Raw genomic sequence first — 21,964 nt, forward strand, 5'->3', positions numbered from 1 at the left:
GTTTAGTACTGTAAACCAGCATTAGACAGGGGAGCCTATTAGTCTGAATCTTGGTTTATATTGTAATATCTTATAGTTATATTCTCTTACTGGGTGTTTAAGACCATGTAGGCAGCCAAAATTAACTATGTATTATATTTTAGAGGTCATTCATGTCTCTATAGGAGAGACTTTAGGGACCTGTGAGGAGTTCCATGACTCTCAGCATTGTCATCTGCTAGGATAAATCAAGGCCATGCTGACCAAGTGGTCCTCTCTCTCTTGGGAGCCTAGAGGATCAATTTTCCTCCAAGGTGACTCTCTTGTTGCACATACACCAACTTAGAATTTACCTCTGGGTGTCCATATTCTCCCTTACCAAGAGGACAGGTAATTTACCAGAGGCTAGAAACCAGCAAGAGTCCCATCATCTCCTATGGCCTTCTGATGTGGGAGCAGGAGCCAAAATACTGGTTATCCTTTTAACTCCAATGTTTTCAACTTACTTTGGTTTCTACATATGGTTATCAGTCACTCAGAGAGACAATACATATCTGATTAGCAAAACAGATCTAGTTAGAGAAGTACTGAAGCTAACTGGTTAGCAGGGCAGATCTGGGCAGAGAATGACACAAAAATTTAAAATCATCCTCATTAGCATTTAAGTTTAGTTGTCACTTTACATTATAAGCTATATCTGGAACATAAAAAGCATACACATCTTATTTTTAAGTACCTGTCAGTCATAAGTATAGGCAGAACATTTGATTAGCCCTGGAACCAATATTTTACCAACTATTTTATCAATAACTTTAAATCAATTGATTTAATCTAGAAATTATACATCAGGAAAAGGCAAGACAATATAAAAACTTGTAATCTGTGCCTGAAAACAATGTTGGCTAATCTGTATACCTATGAAAGTACCAATTAACAAAAAACAAAACAAAACTGGAGAATACATATTCTTGTTGAATTATAGTGGAAAATATTTAGCTTCTTCAGAAGTAAGGATGAGGTGAAGTCTATCTTTTGTGTAGATGCTTATTTTTTTATTTTTTAGATGTTTATTTTTTTAAATCATATTTGTTGCTTATTGACAGGATTGATTTGAGACCTTCCTAAAATAAATGTTTAAATTAAAGTTCTTTCTAGGTATCACTCTAGCTGTGTTCCACTAATTTTGTTGTATTATTTTTATTCTTACTAAAAGAAAATATTTTATAATTTTTATTGTGATAGTTTCACTGACTTACAGTTATATTAAAGTGTTATGTTTAATTTATAAATATTTGAGGACTTTTTTCCTAAAAATTCTCTGTTCATTTTGTAATGTAGTTGCAGTGTGGAAAGAGAACTTAATATACTTTCAACTTGATTCCTTTGTGTTTCTTTTTTGGTGAATATCCAAATGCTTTGAAAATAATGTATAGTTTTCATTGTTTGCTGAAGTGTTCTACAAATATCTGTTAAGTCTATTTGATTGATAGTATTGTCCAAATATTCTATGGCTGGGCTGGGGAGATGGCTCAGGGGTTAAGGTGTTTGCCCACAAAGACTAATAACCCAAGTTTGATTCCCCAGTACCCATGAAAAGCCAGATACACAAAGTGGTGCATGTGTCTGAAGTTCATTTGCAGCAGCTAGAGGCCCTGGTGTGCTCATTCTTTTTCTTTCTCTCTCTGTTTCCTATACCAGGCATAGTGGCACATGCCTTTAATTCTAGCACTTAAGAGGCCAAGGTCAGAGAATTACTTTGAGTTTGAGACTGGCCTGAGAGTCTAGTGAATTCCAGGTCAGCCTGGGCTAGAGCAAGACTCTGCTTCGAAAAACCAATATATATATATAATTTTCTATGTCTGTGGTGATTTTTTATTTACTTGTCTATCAAAGCTGAGAGAGAGAGGTTTAGATGTCTGGAATTATGATTGTGGTCATCCCACAATCTTTCCAAAGTGTGGCTTTCCTGCCCAGTAACACCAGAGCAGTCTGTAGAAGAGCAGACCCCAGCAGGCAATCGATGTCCAGTCTCCTCTTATAGTTGTACACATAATTGCCTTTGGCTTCTAACAGATGAAAGTAAGGATATTGTTTCTCCAAAAATTTATTATTCCTTAAAAAGACGACTGTTCTATTCCCTCCTCTTTTGCCTGTCAAGGGAGAGATGGCTACCCTAAAGAGCTGGGTACTTGACTGCTTTTGTCTCCAGAAATTATACTTTGATGACACTTCCAAAGAAAAACAGGAAAAATCTTGCTAAATTGTACTTACATGAAACTGAATTACTAAATTGGGTCATACTATTCTCCTTAGAAACCTTACTAAATTACTAAAGATTCTTTGCTGAGGAAATAGTGTTTAGACCAAACTGCTATTCCAGCTGAGGCCCATTCCAAGATTCCAGAGCGTTTGTTTCACGTTGTGGGTAATCATTTCTTTGATAGACACAGAGGGCAGGATTATGCAAGGGAAGCACATCATACTATCAGCATCAAAACATAGGAAAAATTTAGTTCTTGAACCAGGAGGTGGTGGCACACACCTTTAATCCCAGCATTCAGGAGGCAGAGGTAGGAGGATTGCTGTGAGTTCGAGGGCACCCTGAGACTACATAGTGAATTCCAGGACAGCCTGGGCTAAAGCAAGACCTTACCTCAAAAAAAAAAAAAAAAGGTTCTGCAAGTGTGGCTTAAGAAGAGGAAGATGTTAGAGATTACAATTTGATGGATGAAAAGAAAGTGACCAATGCTGAGTACCCTCTGGTCAATCAGAAGTAGAAATATTTGGACCATATAGCTGGTGTCCAGTTACATGCTAGAGGAAGCATTTGAACAGTGTGCAATGGCCATGTTTGGTTACATGAATACTGGGACTGTGGAAACGCTCCAAACAGTAGAAGTAGAAACTCAAGGGTCAAGGGTCAAGATAGCATGTGCCTAACCATGCTTCACCTTGTGGGGAAGGAAAGTACCAAGATGCAGTTAACATCCACAGTGAGCTGTTGATCAGACAGACCTACAAGGTTTTACAAAAGAAGACAGATTTCTGTCAGAGCACTTGATTACCCACCAAAGGTTAATGGTAAGACCCTACTGCCGAAGACACCGTATGCTGTCCATATGGAACATGGAGAGACCTGGCGGGGATCTGGAAGACAGCCAGTCCCTAGACAGTTAGCTTTTCTAGTGCCAGAAAGTGCTACATGAGCTACTAGGGGAAAATCGCCAACATCTGTTCAAGTGACTTGTGGTCTAAGCTACTCAGCAACAAACAACCTGACGTGATGCTCACACAAGTGCAATAGTGGCATACAGCCATCCACGGTAGGTAACCAACTGCTCTTGGATTGGCTAACAGTAGAATGGAACCCATAGTTGGAACTGGGAAACAAGTCAAAATCATATGCAAAAAACGAGTTCGCTCTCCAATATCAAGTTCCCACCAATCTTGGGCTACAAGAGGGCCTACACCTATTAAATTGTCTCTAAACTAATAATAGTATCCCATTTATCTGATGCTGACTTCACCCTCTGTTGGAGAATCTGCTTCTCTTTTTCAGATGGATGCAGAACCTGCAGAGAGAATCAGCCCATTGCACCTCACCAGGGCCCCAGCTGCTTCTTGGTGAACCTGGTACCAGCACAAGGGTGAAGGAGATAGACACAGAAAACACTCAATTCCTACCAAACCAGAGATCCAGAGGCTCCCAAGACCTCATCACTGAAGTAGACCTAAAACGAACCCATCATGGATCAGGGAAATTCATGGGAGAAGGGGCAGAAATATCGTTAGAGCCACAAGTTGGGACATTATGCACAGAGACATTGCCTATTCTCCCAAAATAATAGCTACCCCAGAATGCATGACCCACAATTTCCATGGGGATAACTGATATCCCTAAAGAGGAGGGTCCCTACAGAGGGTGAAGGACAGGGATGAGGGAAGGATGGTACCAACATGTGCTGTTTACATGTGAGTATGTACATAATTAATGTAGATAAAATGGTATTAAAAAAGTAGAAACTCAAGGAGATGACTTACAGTCTCTTCTGTTTCCCTTTGTGGATGAGCGGCTTTATAGGTTCAGGGCTGATGAATACTTCATACCCTGGGTTGGGAGAAGAATTTTCACTTTCCAAGCACCCTCGGGGAGCAGAAGTTAAAGCAATAACATACTCAGTAATGCAAGTGTACAATAAAGTGAAGCCAGAAGTCTTTGTGATCGTTGACACTTAAGATACCAAAAGGAAAAAGGAAAGACTCCTATGAAGAGCTGATAGCTTTTCTTCCTTCTGAGAAGATACAGTGATTTGATTTTTATATAGCATTTTTTTGCCAAGTGGAGACTTACAGAACAGAATAATTAAACTTCAAGTGTCACTTTCAGAAATAGAGAATCAGGATACAGCCTGATAATGTATTCTTCCATTCTTTTTTTCCTCAATTTTTATTAACATCTTCCATGATTATAAAAAATATCCCATGGTAATATCTTCCCTTTTCCCACTTTCCCCTTTGAAATTCTATTCTCCATCATATCCCCTCCCCCATCTCAATCAGTCTCTCTTTTATTATGATGTCATGATCTTTTCCTCCTCTTATGATGGTCTTGTGTAGGTAGTGGCAGGCACTGTATTGAGGAACTATTTTGGTATCTTCATTGTTAATTCCCTGCTACACACCCTTTTGCAGAGCAGGAGCCCTCAGGAGGAATTACTCCTACAGGCAGCAGTTGGGACTGAATCCAATTTGAAACTCAGTATTGAGCTGGGTGTGGTGATTCTGATTATGTCATTCCGGCACTCAGGATTCTGCATTCCCAGCTGACCTTGACTATATAGCAAGTCCCCGTCTTGAAAAGAAAACAAAGAAAGAATAGCTTGAAAAAAACTACATTTTTTTTTGCAACATCCTCTAGCTCAGGCTAACCTGAACTCACTGATTGTGTAGTCCAGGCTTGCCTGAAAATCATGGCAGTCTTACCTCTGCCTCCTGAGTGCAAAGACTGAAGGCATAAGCCACCATGCCTGACTGAGAAATTACATTTCTACATCTAGAGTTTTGCTTTTTTATTTTATTTCAAGGTAGGGTCTCTAGTCCAGGCTGACCTAGAGTTCACTATGTAGTCACTGGGTGGCCTTGAACTCACTATCCTCCTATCTCTGCCTGCAAGTGCTGGAACTAAAGAGGAGCATCACCAGTTAAAGTTTTGCTTTTAACTTGGCTCGAGTATTTTCTGTATAATTAAGGAATGTCACACTTTAGATTATTTTGAGACAGCAATCCTGGATTTCAGGTGCTTTTCTTGGTAGACCTGATAAGAAGACAGCACTAGGAGGAATCCTGATTTTCTCTTAAGTTCCCCTCCCCCTAGTAAGTTCTCACTCTAGCCCAGGCTGACCTGGAATTCACTCTGTATGACCCAGCTGGCCTCTTACAGTGATCCCTCCCATCTCTGCCTCCTAAGTGCTAGGACTAAAGCTGTATGCCACCAAACCCAGATCTCTCTAATTTCTTTGTAAGCTGCAATAATGACATGTTGGTGTTATAAGTGAAAGGCCCAAGAATTCAGAAGCTCAGAAATACTATCACGCTCCAAGGGGAGCTTAAGCGGGCCACCTGCATACCTCAAACTCCAGGTTTTACTCTCTGTCAGAAGCAAGTAAAGAATCCCTCTTCTCATTGTATCAGAGCCCACTCCTAATATAAAACTAGGTAAAAGGGCATGAGATAGCCCTCAAGGATGGGAAATGAGTAATGAAGTGAACCACTTATTTGGTTTCTGTAAATAGCCTGCACCATAAGCCTTAATAGCCCACACTGTAAGCCTTAGTAGCCTACACTGTAAGCCTTAGTAACTCGCACCATAGGCTGTAGCAGCCTGCCTCAGACCACCAAGGTCATAGGAGGCTGATACCATACTCTGTTACCCCCACCTAAGGAATTGCACAAGTGCTGACCTCCAAGGTCACAGGAGACTGATACCACACTCTGCTACTCCCACCCAAGGACCTGCGCAAACACTGACCACCAAGGTCATAGTCATAAGAGAGTGATTGGTCCATGAGGGGCTTGAGCAAAGTAAACTAATTGGCTTAGAAACTGTGGGGTGGCACAAACTGACTGGCTAACACCCTGCAGGGGCTCCTGATATTAAATAATGATTGGTCTAATACACAGGCTTTGTTAGAAACCCTATAAAAACTACCCCATTCCTGCATTCGGGGCTCTGCAGTCCTCTACCCCTGTGAGGTGTGTGACTGTGGGCCCCAGCGCGCTTGGAATAAAATCCTCTTGCAGTTTGCATCAAGACCGCTTCTCGTGAGTGATTTGGGGGTGTCGCCTTATCTGGGCAGAGCGTGGGGGACCCCCTGCGGGGGTTTTTTCCTACATAAGAAAACTCTAACACTACATCTTACGAACAGACCCTTCCGACATATTATGTTTCAGTGCTACGGAATGAGCTCTAACATGCTAGCCAAACACTCTCCACTGAGCTACAGACCCAGCCCTGATGAGTAATTTGTTTTTTTATTTTAATTTATCTTATTTATTTGAGAGAGAATGATGCAGATAGAGAGAAAGAGAATACATATGCCAGGGCCTTCAGCCGTTGTGAAAGATGCTTGCCTATGAAGAGTAAGGATCCAGGTTCAGTTCCCCAGTACCCATGTAAGCCAGATGCAGAAGATGGTACATGCATCTCTTATCTGCCTCTGTCTCTGTCAAATAAATAAACAAATAAAACATACTTTAAAATAAAATAAGCTTTTAAAAATGATTTTGTTTTTATTTATTTATTTATTAGAGAAGAGAGGAAGAGAGAGAATGGGCACGCCAGGGCCTCCAGCCACTGCAAGTGAGCTCCAGACATATGCTTCCCCTTGTGCTGACGTGGTACCTGGAGAATCGAACTGGGGTCCTTAGGCTTTTCAGGCAAATGCCTTAACTACTAAGCCATCTCCCCAGCCCTAAACAAGCTTTTAATCCCAGCACTTGGGAGGCAAAGGTAGGAGGATTGAGGCCAGACTGGAACTACAGAGTGAGTGCCAGGTCAGCCTGGGCTAGACTAAGATCCTACTTTGAGAAAACAAAACAAAATTGGGCCGGAGAGATGGCTCAGCAGCTAAGGTGCTTGTTTGCAAAGCCTGACAGCCTCAGTTCAAGTCCCCAGTACCCACATAAAGGTTAGATGCTCAAAGTGGCACATGTATTTGGAATTCTTTTGCAGTGGCAAGAAGCCCTGGCCCGCCCATTTTTGCCCCATTTCCCCTTGTGGATAAATTTAAAAAAATACTTTCAAAAATTCAAAAATGTCGGGGGAAAGGGCTCAGTGGTTAAAGATACTTGATTGCAAAGCCTGCTGGCCCAGGTCCAGTTCCCCAGCAACGTATGAAAAGGCAGATACAAAATGTGAAAGTGTATGATGCTTGTATGCAGTGGCAAGAGGCTCTGGAATGTCCTTACACACATGTGTAAAGAAATATTTTTAAAAACTCAAAATGAATTTAGTGCTTGGGCCTGTATTTAACTTTACAAGATGTTTCAATTTGAGGATCCAATTTTCCTGCAATGTTCTGACCTAAAGAAGCATCTGTCAGTCCCTTTGGCCCAGGCAACATAAAACAGCACATTTTGTTTGTTTTCTTCAAGTAGGAGTGTTTGAGAACTATGTTTCCTTTGAGAAAAACAAAGGCTTTTGGGGGATTAAATTATAAATGCTTGTGAAGCTTGAAACAAAAATAAGGCTTAAATTGGTTGATTCTAAAATTCAACCAGATATTGTGCTAGGCTCGCAGCCATTTCCTTGTTCTTCCTTCCCAAGAGTCTTGTCTAAGCGAAGGGTGATTAGCACCATTTTATAGGCAAAGAGGAAGAGGGATTCAGTGCGTTGAAGTTACATAGCTGACAGAAGCTAAGACTAGAACCCAGATCCCTCCTGCAGCAAAACCCATGCTCTTTTCTGTCTACATTCATCCACTAACGGATGTCAACACAAAAGTAATGCGCATGACATGGCTCTTTCCCAGGAGGAGGGAGAAAGTCCAAAGAATGTCCTCTTTCTCTTTAGGTTCATTGTGCCAAGAAAGGTAGCCTATTGTACTATTCTGAATGTTCTTTTATCAGATAAATGTTCTCGTGCATGTGCCATAAATAGAGCATGGAATTTTTATTTATTTTTTAAATTTAGTATTATATAATACCAAGATTACTTTCGACTCCAGCTGTAGTAGACAGCCTCGTGCTGCTGGGATGAATCTCCAGACCACACACAGTTTTATGGGAGGGAGGGATTTACTGAAGTTTATAATTTAGATCTGCAGCCGCCTGGCTGGAGGAGGTGTCACTGTGGGCGAACTCCAGGGTCCAGCCCTAAGGTGTGGGGTGGATTTGGAATTTCTAGCTAAGGATCCGCAGAGTGCCGGAGTTCGGCCATCACGGGTTCCTGAAGTGGGCTTGTGCTGGTGGTGCTGCTTTCCTCTCTGTGTGTGCACCTGTGAAAGTAGGCCAACCTTCTTCCACCACCATGGAGATTCCCCTCTATCTGCAAGCTTCAAATAAATTCCATTCCTCCCATAACCTGTGCCTGGTTTGGATGCTCATCTCAGTGACCTGAAGCTGTCTACCATACCAGCCTTTGCGATTGTTAGGCTCATTGGCAAGACTGAATAGTGGACAGCTTAGAATCTTCAGTCTAAAGAAGCAGGGAAGACTAGGAAAGTATTTTTGTGTATGTGTGGTGTGTGTATGTGCTATGGTGTGTGCACCTATACGCACTGATGTGTGTGTCCCATGCAAGTGCATATAGGGTCCAGACCCGAGGAGAATAGTGAGTGGCCTCCAATATTGTGTATCTGAGTGTTTCCTTGAGACAAGTCTCACTGATACAGTTTTCGGCCAGATCTTCCCATCTCCACTCACCCCATGATTGGAGTTACAGTGTGCGTATCACTATGCCTAACTATTCATGCAGGTGCTGAGAGATTGAGCTCACTCTGACTCAGGCCTTCTCAGGCCTCATGCTTGAGTACCAAGCACTCTTACCTGCTGAGCCATCTCCCCAATCCCAGAAAGTTTTATAAAGATATTTCTCATTTATTTGAGAGAGAGAGAGAAAGAGGCGGGTGGGGGGTGGGAGGGAGAATGGTCTTGCCAGGGCCTCCAGCCACTGCAAACAAACTTCAGACGCATGTGCCCCCTTGTGCATCTGGCTTACATGGGTCCTGGCAAATCGAACCTGGGTCCTTTGGCTTTGCAGGCAAGCACCTTAACCACTAAGCCATCTCTCTAGCCCTTTAAATATTTTTATTTATTTATTTATTTATTTTTAATTTTTATTAACATTTTCCATGATTATAAAAACTATCCCATGGTAATTCCCTCCCTCCCCCTGACACTTTCCCCTTTGAAATTCCATTCTCCATCATATTACCTCCCCGTCTCAATCATTGTACTTACATATATACAATATCAACCTATTAAGTACCCTCCTCCCTTCCTTTCTCTTCCCTTTATGTCTCCTTTTTAACTTACTGTCCTCTGCTACTAAGTATTTTCCTTCTCACACAGAAGCCCAATCATCTTTATTTTTGTTTATTTTTGAGAGAGAGAGAGAAAGAGGATGGGTATGCCAGAGCTTCCAGCCACTGCAAACAAACTCCAGATGCATGTACCACCTTGTGCATTTGGCTTATGTGAGTCCTGGGGAATTGAACCTGGGTCCTTTGGCTTTGCAAGTTGTTTCTGCAGCCAGGAAAGTTTTTTTTTTTTTTTTTTAACTTTTGCTTAAATTTTTATTTTTTAGTTTTTTTTGCTTATTTTTATTTATTTATTTGACAGTGACAGACAGAGAGAGAAAGAGACAAAGACAGAGAGAATGGGCGGGACTCCAGCCACTGCAAATGAATTCCAGACACATGTGCCCCCTTGTGCATCTGGCTAACGTGGGTCCTGGGAAATTGAGCCTCAAACCAGGGTCCTTAGGCTTCACAGGCAAGTGCTTAGCCGCTAAGTCATCTCTCCAGCGCTTTTTTGTTTTTTTGAGGTAGGGTTTCATTCTAGCCCAGACTGACCTGGAATTTACTATATAGTCTCAGGGTGGCCTCAAACTCATGGTAATCCTCCTAGTTTAAAGGCGTACACCACCACGCCTAGCTTAAAAATATTTTTGAGACCAAGTCTACATAGCACAGGTTGGCCTTGAACTTACTGTGTACATTGGTACCAAACTTGCTGTAACTCTTGTGCCTCAACCTCCAGGAATGCTCACACCAAGTGTAAAGGTGAATGGAAAGGCAGCTGGACAGACTGTGAGCAGCTCTTGCCAAACCTCTGACATGATGGACTGCAACCTGGGACTGTAAGCTGAAACAAGTCCTTCCTCTCTTAGACTGATTTTTGTCAGGTATTTTGTCTTAGCAATGAGGAGGTAACTAAGACATGCTCACATGCTCAAGACTTTGAACTCTTGGTCCCCAGCTGATGGTATTGTTTTGGGAAGGTGTGTAGGGCTGGCCAGCTGACCTAGGTCACTAGAGGTGGACCTTGAGGATTGATTGTAGCCTGACCACTCTTTTTATTGCATGATCTCTGCTTCTTGATCTGCCAAGACAGGAGCAAGCTGTGCCAGAATTACCCCATCCCTGGACAGAGCCACCCTAGCTGCCATTCCTGCCCTGCCATGATGTGATTTGCTCTCTGACCTGTGAGCCAGACAGATCTGTCCCTCTTTAGATGGCTTGTGTCAGGTATTTTGTCCCTGTGATAGGAAAAGCAAGTAGCGTAATGAATAACCACTAGATGAAACTTCTGGTCTGTACAGGGGATACTAATAGGGGAGGAGGAGGAGTTTGGGGACAAGCCTGGTCTAATCTCCACTAGGTTGTTCCCTGTGAAATGTCTTACACAAAGCACACAGGTTGAAATTTTTAATTTTTGACTTGTTCTAAATAAGTAGGAATCATAACATTTAAAAAATTAAATCAGGACAGCATATTCTAATTAGGTTAGTAATATTTCTCTCCAAATTACCACTGAATTTGAAATTTTACTTAGCTTTCTTGCAATACTAAGCCACTTATTGGAACAGAATGTTCTTCATAATTTTTAAAAATTTTTTTTTTTGTTTTATTTATTTATTTGAGAGCGACAGACAGAGAGAGAAAGACAAATAGAGGGAGAGAGAGAGAATGGGCGCGCCAGGGCTTCCAGCCTCTGCAAATGAACTCCAGATGCGTGCGCCCCCTTATGCATCTGGCTAACGTGGGACCTGGGGAACCGAGCCTCGAACTGGGGTCCTTAGGCTTCACAGGCAAGCGCTTAACCGCTAAGCCATCTCTCCAGCCCTCTTCATAATATTTTGATTACTCAAAAATATACAAAACCCTAAAGAATAAAAATAAAATTAGGTAATTTAAGTTTTGACATCATTATCATTTCTGGTATCATTAAGTGGACAAATTGCATTCAGTAATGCGTATTATGAACCATCAGAACATATCTAAGGCTATTACACACTTGAAGATTTGAATCAAAAACACTGGTTTTTCTGAGATCTTAAATTAACTTCGTTTTTATTTTTATGAAATTGTAAACTTTAGTGTATGAACAAATCACGTGTTTGTCATGTTCCCATTGAGTTATACTCATATCCTTCTCCTCTTGCCCCCATCCCACTGAGGGCCCTTCTCAGTGGGGTTATTTGTATTCACCATGGTGTCATGAATGCATCACTCAGTCTCTGTGGGTGCTGGGGTGGGACAGTGCCTCAGCATACTTCTGATGCAGGAACATGTGGGTGTTTTTCTGGGCTGACCACCACAGTGGGCACCATGAGAACAAAGGCAAGATAGACTCAGTCCTTTCTCTGGGGAATCTTGATTTTGTACACCCCAAGTTATTAAATGACCTACTCAATATACCAACGTTGAATAGTTTTGGTAGACTTATAGTCACTTAAAATTTTAGAACATTGGGTCATTTTATAACAAAATCATGGCTACGCATGCTTTTGAAAAACAGTTTATTGAAGATTATAAACAACATTATGAACATATTTGATAATCATTTTAAGTATATTGTATAGATGCATATAGTCAACATTTAGTGGTTTTTCAGAAGAGGTGATATTGATTCTACTTTTACTGTTGTCTTTGTTGTAAAATAGTCAACAAATTAATAAAACAAAGACAGGACTTTCTATAACTATATAATGTTATGCAGCAATTCTTAGCCTCTTTTACCTTATTATATCCAATATGCTTCAACAAATTAGAAGTTTAAGAAGCTCACACTTTCAGAAATGTTCATATATTTCATCAGTTTTCTGTTACTACTTGGTTATTTCTTTTAAGTTTTAAGCCTATCAAAATTTGCAATAGAAATTGCTGAGTTGTTTAAGCAAAACTAACCCTTTAGTAGATAAAAATGTTACTATGTGATTTAATTGACAACCTTAGTAACAGTAAAACATAAGATATTTAATAAACTTTTACAACTAGCAGTTATATGTAAAATTCTACAGTGTAAGGTAATCTTACATTTAATAAAGGTATTGGTGTACAGAGGTCAGATAAGACATAAACAAAGCTAGAAGTTAAACTCGTGTTCCACAGTGAATAGTGCCATTGGGAAGTTGGACAATGAAAGGACTTGTGCATATGGAAAGCAAGAAGTAGAAGAAATTTTGTCCCAGATGATGTCTATTGAAAAGTGATGGATCCCTGGAAAGCAGGGTGGAAAAAACACGGTATGCTATAAATTCGGGTGACAGCCAGTCAGCCACTTGAGTTTTGAAGTTAATTTTGTGCTCTTGTAGGTTAGAGGACTTTTGAGTCTAGCATGGTACTGGATTTCCATTCTAATTGAATGCCCTAACATGTGTTGTAACTCAGTGTATTTAAAAAAGTTTTAATTTGTTAAATACTTTTAGTAATTTCATTTATAGGCATAAACTGAAATAAAATTTGTTTCATTTCCTAATGTAGGAATTTTTACTTAAAGTTTTATTTTACTTAAAGTTCACTTGCTATATAAAAATCAGATTTTGTTTGTTTGTTTTTTGAGGTGGGGTCTCACTCTAGCTCAGGCTGACCTGGAATTCATAACATAGTCTCAGTCTGGCCTTGAACTTACAGTGATCCTCCTACCTCTGCCTCCCAAGTGAGTGCTAGGATTCAAAGCATGCGCCACCACACCCAGATAATCAGAATTTTAAAAGGAAATGATTAGAGGTAAAAATACTTACTTTGTCAATACTGGCTTTATTTTTCTTTATTTTTTAATTATCCTTGCCTTTGCACACATTTATACCACCAGTCCAGACACATAGGCATTTGGAGTAACACAACTCCCGACACAAAGACGGGTCTGAGTGCTGCCTAGGCACCTACAGACACACTTGGTGTTTCATTCTAGTTAAGGAACGGTCAAGCTATGTGACATTTAGTCTTCTGACTAGCACCTCTAGTATTTCAACCTGTTGTTTGGAACCAGAGAAAACCATGGGGCTTTTAAAATGGGTGCTGATCTAAAGAGCAATGTGAACTATGGCATTCTTCCTCCACAGATCTCAGATCTAGTTATGAAACTTCTTCTGGATTCAAAGCAGAAAGCAATAAAGGTCAAGTCCATATCACTTAAAAAAGACAACAGTTCTCTTTACCAATACCCTATTTAATATATTAATATTTTTATTTACTATGTGGTGACTCAAAGGGCACTGAAGCATTAGAGGCATATTTTTACACACAACAAGGAAAACATTCTATATCATTCACACCATTCTTTTAGTTGTTGCCTGTCTCTTTCTTCCTCTTGTGGTAGCATTTGGGTCATTCAACTCAGAACCCCCAGCTTTTTGTCACACTATTTAAGAGAGCTTAAACATGATATTTTCATTGCTCATATTCTTTCCTTCTATGAGAGCAAGATGGTTGTCTTTTACTCCTATATACGTTCCACGATTATTCTTACATTCAAATGAAACATATTCGGTGGACTCTTTGTGAAGAACAAACAAGGCCTGGTCTGGCAATGGGGTTTCACACTTTTGGAGCTGAGGAAAACAAGAGAAAAGCAGCTAATATGTGAATGGGACTTCAGAGCCACCAGTCCTTCCAAGGTTAGAACCAACAGAATGATACACTGCTCATAACTGTCCACATACAGAAATCTTATTTCCCTCCCCCTAATTGTTCACAACTTGATAGTTCTTTTTTAAATTATTTATTTATTTATTTGACAGAGAAATAGGGAGAGAAAGAGGGGGATGGAGAGAGGGAGAGAATGGGTGCACCAGGGCCTCCAGCCACTGAAAATGAACTCCAGATGCATGCGCCCCCTTGTGCATCTGACTAACATGGGTTCTGGGGAATCAAACCTGGATCCTTTGACTTTGCAGGCAAACGTCTTAACCACTAAGCCATCCCTCCAGCCCTGATATTTCTTTTTAAAAAATATTTGATTATTTATTTATTTATCTATTTATTTGTGTGTGTGTGAGAGAGAGAGGCAGACAGACAGGCAGACACACACACACACACACACACACACACACACAGAGTGAGAGAGAGAGAGAGAGAGAGAGAGAGAGAGAGAGAGAGAGAGAATGGGTGCACCATGTTTCTAGCCACTGCAAATAAACTCCAGACACATGAATCTGGCTTACATGGGTCCTGTGACTTTTCAGGCAAATGTCTTAACCACTAAGTGATTTCTCCAGCCCCACAACTTGATATTTCTAACAAGCCTACTTACTGAGTAGAGGAGGGAGGAAGAGGTAAGTGGAGGACACAGGATGGGTGGTAGGAATAATTATGATTCATCAATAGTCTATTTAAAGAAGTGGCGTGGCTTAGACTTACTGAATCTAGGTGCAGCACTTTTGAGTTTGTACCCCTCTTTTGCCATGTACTGTCTCTAATACCTTGGGTCTGTTGCTTTTTCTATTAAATGTAAGTTTTTCAGTTTTGATTTTTCTTAAATCAAGATCAGTTAATTCCCAATTTAAATATAGATATGACTAATATAAATGATGATTATTCTAAGCCACTATGTTTTGGAATCGTTTGTTGCAAAATAATGATAGCTGACCTATAATAGCTCCATCATAGATTGACTGTGAGAATTAAATGAGATGGTGCTTGGGAAGTATTTAGTGAGAACTTGGTACACAGCAACACTCAGTATGAGTTCGCTTTTAATTTTGAGGAATCATATCTGGTAGACACTGGATTGTGTATACTTAGGGAATTCCTTATATGGCTCTTTTAGTTAGTTTGTAAGCTTGTATTTTTAAAATTTTGTTTATTTTATTTATTTATTTGTTTGGGAGTGACAGACAGAAAGAAGAGGGGGTGGGAGAGGGAGAGAGAATGGGTATACCAGGGCCTCCAGCCGCTACAAATGAACTTCAGATACATGCACCAGCTTGTGCATTGAGCTTATGTGGGTACTGGGGAATTGAGCCTTGAATCGGGGTCCTTAGGCTTCACAGTCTAGCGCTTAACTGCTAAGCCATCTCCAGCCCAGCTTTTATTTTTATATTACTTTTATTTTTTTGAGGTAGGGTCTCACTCTAGCTCAGGCTGACCTGGAATTCACTATGTAGACTAAGGGTGGCCTCAAATTCATGCTGATCCTCCTATCTCTGCCTCCCAAGTGCTGGGATTAAAGGTACATGTCACCACGCCTGGCTATATTGCTTATTTTCTATATTATACTCTCCTGATTTTTCTTGCTTTGTACTGTTTTGTGTGTTCTTCAATACATTATTCATAATTCTTTATAAAGATCAATATAATACTTCCATTTATAAGTAAAAGTGTGTCTTATAATCTTATATAGAATGTTATAGTGGCCAGAACTATTCGCATACAGAAATGTTTGCTGTCCTCCTCTTAAGAGACTTGGAACATAAAATTATTTTACAAAACAGCACTTCCTGAAAGAATATAGCGTTAATGTCAAGTAGCAGAAATTTGAGGTCATTCTACATAGAAGTGCTTCGCAAAGTATAGTGAAACTTTGACACTCCTGAAGACTTGTTAAAATGCTAATTCAGATTCAATTATGGGCAAGCTTTAAATCCTTCATTTCTAACAGTTCCCAAGTGTGCTGCTGGTGGAGACCCTTACAGTAGTGTCAAGACCCTATCTTCAAAATATCCCTAACACCTAAATATGCAGAAGTGGGTAGAGTCAGACTTGGCAGCTCTAACAACAGCATTTCCGTTACCTCCACAGAGTGCTCCTCGTTGTTGGCATGCAGCCAGATGTCCTTGTCGTCCGTGGGACTCAGGTTCACCATTAGCATCTTACCATCGACAACATCACCTTTCAGTGAAAATGATGATAATGTGAAGTTATGAATTTGTTAATTTAGCTATAGTGACCATTCTACTAGGTTAGACAGACAGATATATAGATATAGGTGCTAGATTGATAAATAGATACATAGGGGACAGGTAGAGCTATTCATGTTGTACATGATTAAGATATGTCATTTCACCCGTCAATTAAAAATCAATAATAAAAGGGAAGAACCAGAGAAATTATAAATTAAAATTTTAAGACTTACAACTCATCTCAATTTAGATGAATTTTAAGATCTAGGAAAAGAATCTAAGATGTCCAGAAACATAACTATTATTGGATAAATAGAGAGCACTTTTAAACCTCTTGAAGAAGAGAGGATTTTGTTTTCTAGTGTCTTAATCTTTTCTAATTGGACAACTATGATTTTTTTTAAAAATTATTTATTTATTTATTTGAGAGCATCAGACAGAGAGAAGGGTGAAAGAGAGAGAAAGAGAGAGAGAGAGAGAGAGAGAGAGAGAGAATGGGTGTGCCAGGGCCTCCAGCCACTGCAAACAAACTCCATATGCATGTGACCCCTTATGCATCTAGCTAACGAGGGTCCTGGTGAATCGAGCTTCAAACCAGGGTCCTTAGGCTTCACAGGCAAGTGCTTCACCACTAAGCCATCTCCAGCACAGACAACTATGAGTTCAATGGGTACTTCTGTGGGCATCAGCTTCCCTGTCTACATTTCAAGCTCCTGAGATTTGTCCTCTAATCCACATTTTCTTCTCTTCTTAGATACAATAGAACACTTCCCAGCCTGTTTTCTCATGGCTAAGTGTTGCATGCAATAGGACTAAATTTTGGCCAGTTAGGATGAGTGGAAGTGTGAGGTATAATTTCCAGTTGTTCTGAAAAGGAAAGGAATACTTCCTCTGTCTTGCTGATTGGCAGTGTTGTGTGGGCAGGGATCTTGAACCATTAGATACTGGCAGAAGAACAAGGTAGAAGGAACTGATTGTGGGTAAGCTTTGACCAGAACTGCCATTCCAGCCTTGACTACAACAGACTTTATTAAAGGTACACAAATCTTTATCTTATCGATCTAAAAATGGACAAGGTATAGCAAATTCACTCAGAATTTTAGATTTTACAATGAGCATGGGTTGGAGAGAACCTTTGAAACTATCTTCCTTTCCCATGGAATATTTTGTCTTTCTTTGCTGCAAACTTGAGAATTGAAGCTCTATAGCTCCCTGGCCTCTAAATTACCTGATTCACTTGAGTATGGAGACTCGTAGTAGCGCAACAGTACCTTGTCTGGAAGTCAAAACAGAAAGTTAGTTTGGTGATATACAAAAGGTTTGCATTTTATCATGAATATAACACCTTCCCTTTTATCATATATCAACAAGAGCAAAACTTTTACAAATCTGAGAAGGATCTAAAAATAGGAGTGTGCTTTGATGAATTCACCAGCATAATTGTTATTAAAATATTGTTTATCCCACTGGCATATTCTTCTTATAGATTGGTGATATGGATGAGGCAATAAAACTCTAGTAGGTAATTTAGTGTTAGTAAATACATGTAGTACCTCTTTCCACATTCACAATAGACATTTGTCAGTATCTGTATTCTTTCCTGAGGAGGACTGACTAAACCTCTGAACCTTTCTCAGTATAGTGCAGTTCCAGAGTCCACTGCCAATGGATAGGACTTAGCATGCATCATAAAATCTATTTGCTGTGTCTGAGTTAATTTATTGTTGGTAGCCTTGTAGATGTGTTTTTAACCTTACTAAGTCATCATGGTAATAGTTATGGACACAAGGAAATATTCTACCTTTCTCTTGATTTTTTCCCAAGTCTTCAACATTGATCACGTAGCTTCCATCTTCCAAGACAAAACTAACAGATTGATCGTTGTATGTACTCAGGGAAGTGCAGGATTCTGTGACAAGTGAAATTCTTGTCATTAGTAATTAAAAACAAACTTTCTCCTATGAATAGTTCTCTTGGCTAGTCTTTGAAGTATATCCTCAAATAATTTTTTTTCAAGTTGAGCTATAATCTCACAGTGGGAAACATGAAAAGTTTTAGCACCAGTTTTCCATAGCTCAAAGGCTGACAGATGATACCTAAATGGGTGCTAGTCTCCTGAGTGAACAACATAGGAGGTCCTGTTAGTGTGCCTCTATCTCCTGGCCTCCTAAGTAGGGACGTGATAGGAAGGGACTGTATTCTGGTAAACATGAGTAAATGTATACCCCTTTATAAGGTGTGGTCATTGGAGATGTCCCACAGTCTGAGGGTATAAGGCATAAACTCAGTTCTCTCCAGGGGCTGAAAGACAGACAGAGGGACAGAGAGTAGTGTGCTTAACTTAATATGCTGTGCACACAGAAAGTGATAATATTTTTAAAGCCTGTGGGAGTAGGCTGGAGAAGGTTAAGACTACTGTGGAGGGGGCTGGGCTGCAGAGATGGCTCAGTAGTTGAGGCACTTGTTTGTAAAGTCTGACGACCTACGTTAAATTCCCCAGGACCCATGTAAAGCCAGATGCACAGTGGCACCTGTATCTGGAGTTTTGGCCACTGAAAATGAACACTAGGTGCCACTTTTTGAACCCTGCTTACATGTGTGGCTTGGCAATTGGACTCAGGATGACTGGCTTTGCAAACCAGCTCCTTTAACCATGGAGTCACCTTCGTGGCCCCTTGAAATGACATTTTTAAAGTATTTTTATTTTATTTATTTTCATGCAGAGGTAAAGAGAGAGAGAGAGAGAGAGAGAGAGAGAGAGAGAGAGAGAGAGAGAGAATGACAATATGAGTGGGCATGCCAGGGCCTCTTGCTACTGCATAAACTCTAGGCTCATAAACTACTTTGTGCATCTGGTTTTACTTGGGTACTGGGGAATTGAATTTGGGCCATCAATATTTGTAAACAGGTGCCGTTAATCACCAAGCCATCTCTCCAGCCCTAGTTTTACTCCTAAAACTAGGGCTAGAGAGTTTTCTCAGTGGTTAGGGCGCTTGCCTGAGAAGCCTAAGAATGCTTGTTCAAATCTCCAGGTTCCACATAGCAAGACACAAGCATGCAATGTCACACATGCACACAAGGGGTCACATGTGCCTGGAGTTCGTTCACTACATTGGGAGTTTGTTCACAGTGGCTGAAAGGCCCTGGAATGCCCATTCTCTCTCCCTCTCTCTCTTTCTGTCCCTCTCTGCCTGTTTCTCTCTCTGTCTCTTTGTCAAAAATAAAATACAGTAAAATTTCTTTAGTTACATTTTAAAAGAATGACAATTTTTCCTTTCCTTTCAATGGTCAAAATGTTGAAATTTTGGGTAGTAATATATTTTTCTTCAAAAAGTAATTATTTAGCCAGGCGCGGTGGCATACACCTTTAATCCCAGCACTTGGGGAGCAAAGATAGGAGGATCACCATGAGTTTGAGGCCACCCTGAGACTACAGAGTGAATTCCAGGTCAGCCTGAGCTACAGTGAGACTCTACCTCCAAAATCAAACAACAACAACAACAAAAAAAAACAAAAAGAAAGTAATTATTATTTATAGCAGGACTAATATACATTATACAAATGATGATGGAATACTAACCATAGAAAGTATGTACATTGTTAGTTTGGATACCACTGAACTGGCAGCAAATGAACAGGCGTTTCTGACATGTGGGAAGATCCACATTTTAGGCTGCTTCCTGTAACCTGGAGTAGTGCTTGCCAGCTTCTTGTGTCTTGCCTCCCACCTCACCCCTACTCCAGGCCTGGGATCAGTCATACCTCGGATACTTGGCTCTTGGATTGTGGTTATTTCAAAGACGGAACTCTGCAAAGTAGGCTGTAGGTAGTCAGAGAGTTTCTGATGTTTTTCTTTATGTTTGCCACCTGCAGAACAACAGTGGGAGTTACAGATAGGCCATCACTCCTTACTTTGCAGAGGGTCATCTGTTTTGATGACGTCCGGGCAAGGCAGTGGGGTAACAGTGAGTGGAAAGGGTTTCCAGAGCTTTGGCTGCCCCAAGTACCTCTTTAGTGGTGAGGTCTTCACCTTTTCCACTTTTTTCCTTTTATACCCTAGCAGATGGTGCCAGGAAGAAGAAAACCAGTCACCATGGTCGCAACACTTAAAAACAACCACTATTAGCCATCCATTTAGCTTACTAAATGGGTACTAGTGGACAAGGGAAAATGTGCAGATTCAGATATGCCAAGCAAAGACAAGTACATGCCCATTGTGATGGCCAGGCATGGACCTACCTGTGTTAAGTAAACACCTTCTGGTAGTTTCTCTCTTGTAGCAATAGGCCTCCTTTTTAATGGTAAGTCCAGAGCGTAGCCTCATATAGTATACATGGCAGATATCTTTGGTTTTCTGTTGGGCTCCTAAATAATTGAAAAAAACGTTTATTTCTTTCTTTCTATCTTTACCTTTAAATTTTTTTTTGTTTATTTTATTTATTTATTTGAGAGCAACAGACGGGGGGTGGAGAGAGAGAGAGAGAATGGGCATGCCAGGGCTTCCAGTAACTGCACACGAACTCCAGATGCGTGCGCCCCCTTGTGCATCTGGCTAATGTGGGTCTTGGGGAATCGAGCCTTGAACCGGGGTCATTAGGCTTCACAGGCAAGTGCTTAACTGCTAAGCCATCTCTCCAGCCCTCTATCTTTATCTTTTAAAAGATATTTTATTTATTTATTTATCTGTAAGCAGAGAGAGAGAGAGAGAGAGAGAGAGAGGAGAGAGACTAGGTGCACCAGGGCCACTAGCCATTGCAACTGACTTCCAGATGCATGTACCACTTTGTGCATCTAGCTTTACGTGGGTACTGGGGAATTGAACCCAGGTCACTAGGCTTTGTAGGCAAGTGCCTTAATTGCTGAGCCATCTCTTCAGCCTCATCCTTATCTTTTTACAAACTCTAAGAAAACAAGTCCAGATTTATAATGTCTTAGAAACTTCTGAGTCAGAGTATTTTAAAGTTTAGAATTATAATTTAGAGCATATTTTGTCTGTATACCTCTAACACCTCCACAGGGAATGGGGTAGATAGTACTACTTGATCAAAAGTTAACTAAATTTATAGTGAAGCAAAAGAAATTTATGTAAACTGACATAAAGGCCTATATTATTCACTGTCCTCACTGCTGAGCAGAAGCAGGGTAAGGAAGAGAGGGTTATTTTTGCTCGGAGTTCAGAGGTAAGAGGGAGGCTGCTTGGTCACACCTTGGCAGACCCAGAAGCAGAGAAAGGGAAATGCTGCTGCTTAGCTGGCTTTATCCTTTCCCCCTTTTTATTTACTCTGGACCCTAGCTCAAGGGTGGGTGCTGCACATATTCAGGGTAGGTCCCCACTTCATCCTTTCTGGAAGCACTATCACAGACAAATCCAAAGGTGTTGTGCACTTCTTAATTCAATTGAGCTGACACTTGAAATTAACCATCATAGACCTCATGTTAGTTCAGTTCTGTATTTAACACAGATAAGCTCAGGGTGCACTTTGCTGCCAAATGAGTTATTGAAAAACTTTAGGTCTTTAGGGAAAAGTTTGGTTTTCAGAATTCCATTTAAGGGAGTATGGTCCTACATTCAGTATGTCAATCTTTGCCTACATGAGGGGAAATGCTGATGTCCATATGAATTCTGAGCTCTTTTTCTAC

General features: G+C 40.4%; 1 protein-coding gene across 2 annotated transcripts in view; it reads right to left on the minus strand.

Annotated features, from left to right (window-relative positions):
• Nucleotides 1-13,785: 13,785 nt before the first annotated feature.
• The window catches only part of Il33 (interleukin 33), a 191,090-nt gene continuing 182,911 nt past the window's right edge, over nucleotides 13,786-21,964 (minus strand). For both annotated transcript variants that reach the window (XM_045139113.1, XM_045139117.1), the window contains 6 exons: nucleotides 20,564-20,689; nucleotides 20,087-20,191; nucleotides 18,126-18,233; nucleotides 17,553-17,600; nucleotides 16,216-16,313; nucleotides 13,786-14,035 (listed from right to left, as the gene is read on the minus strand). In XM_045139113.1, coding sequence (XP_044995048.1) covers nucleotides 13,850-14,035; nucleotides 16,216-16,313; nucleotides 17,553-17,600; nucleotides 18,126-18,233; nucleotides 20,087-20,191; nucleotides 20,564-20,689 — 671 coding nt within the window. In that variant the 3' untranslated portion in view covers nucleotides 13,786-13,849. The remainder of the gene's footprint in view (nucleotides 14,036-16,215; nucleotides 16,314-17,552; nucleotides 17,601-18,125; nucleotides 18,234-20,086; nucleotides 20,192-20,563; nucleotides 20,690-21,964) is intronic.

Source organism: Jaculus jaculus, chromosome 1 (assembly GCF_020740685.1).
Source record: "Jaculus jaculus isolate mJacJac1 chromosome 1, mJacJac1.mat.Y.cur, whole genome shotgun sequence".
NCBI classification, from domain to species: domain Eukaryota; kingdom Metazoa; phylum Chordata; class Mammalia; order Rodentia; family Dipodidae; genus Jaculus; species Jaculus jaculus.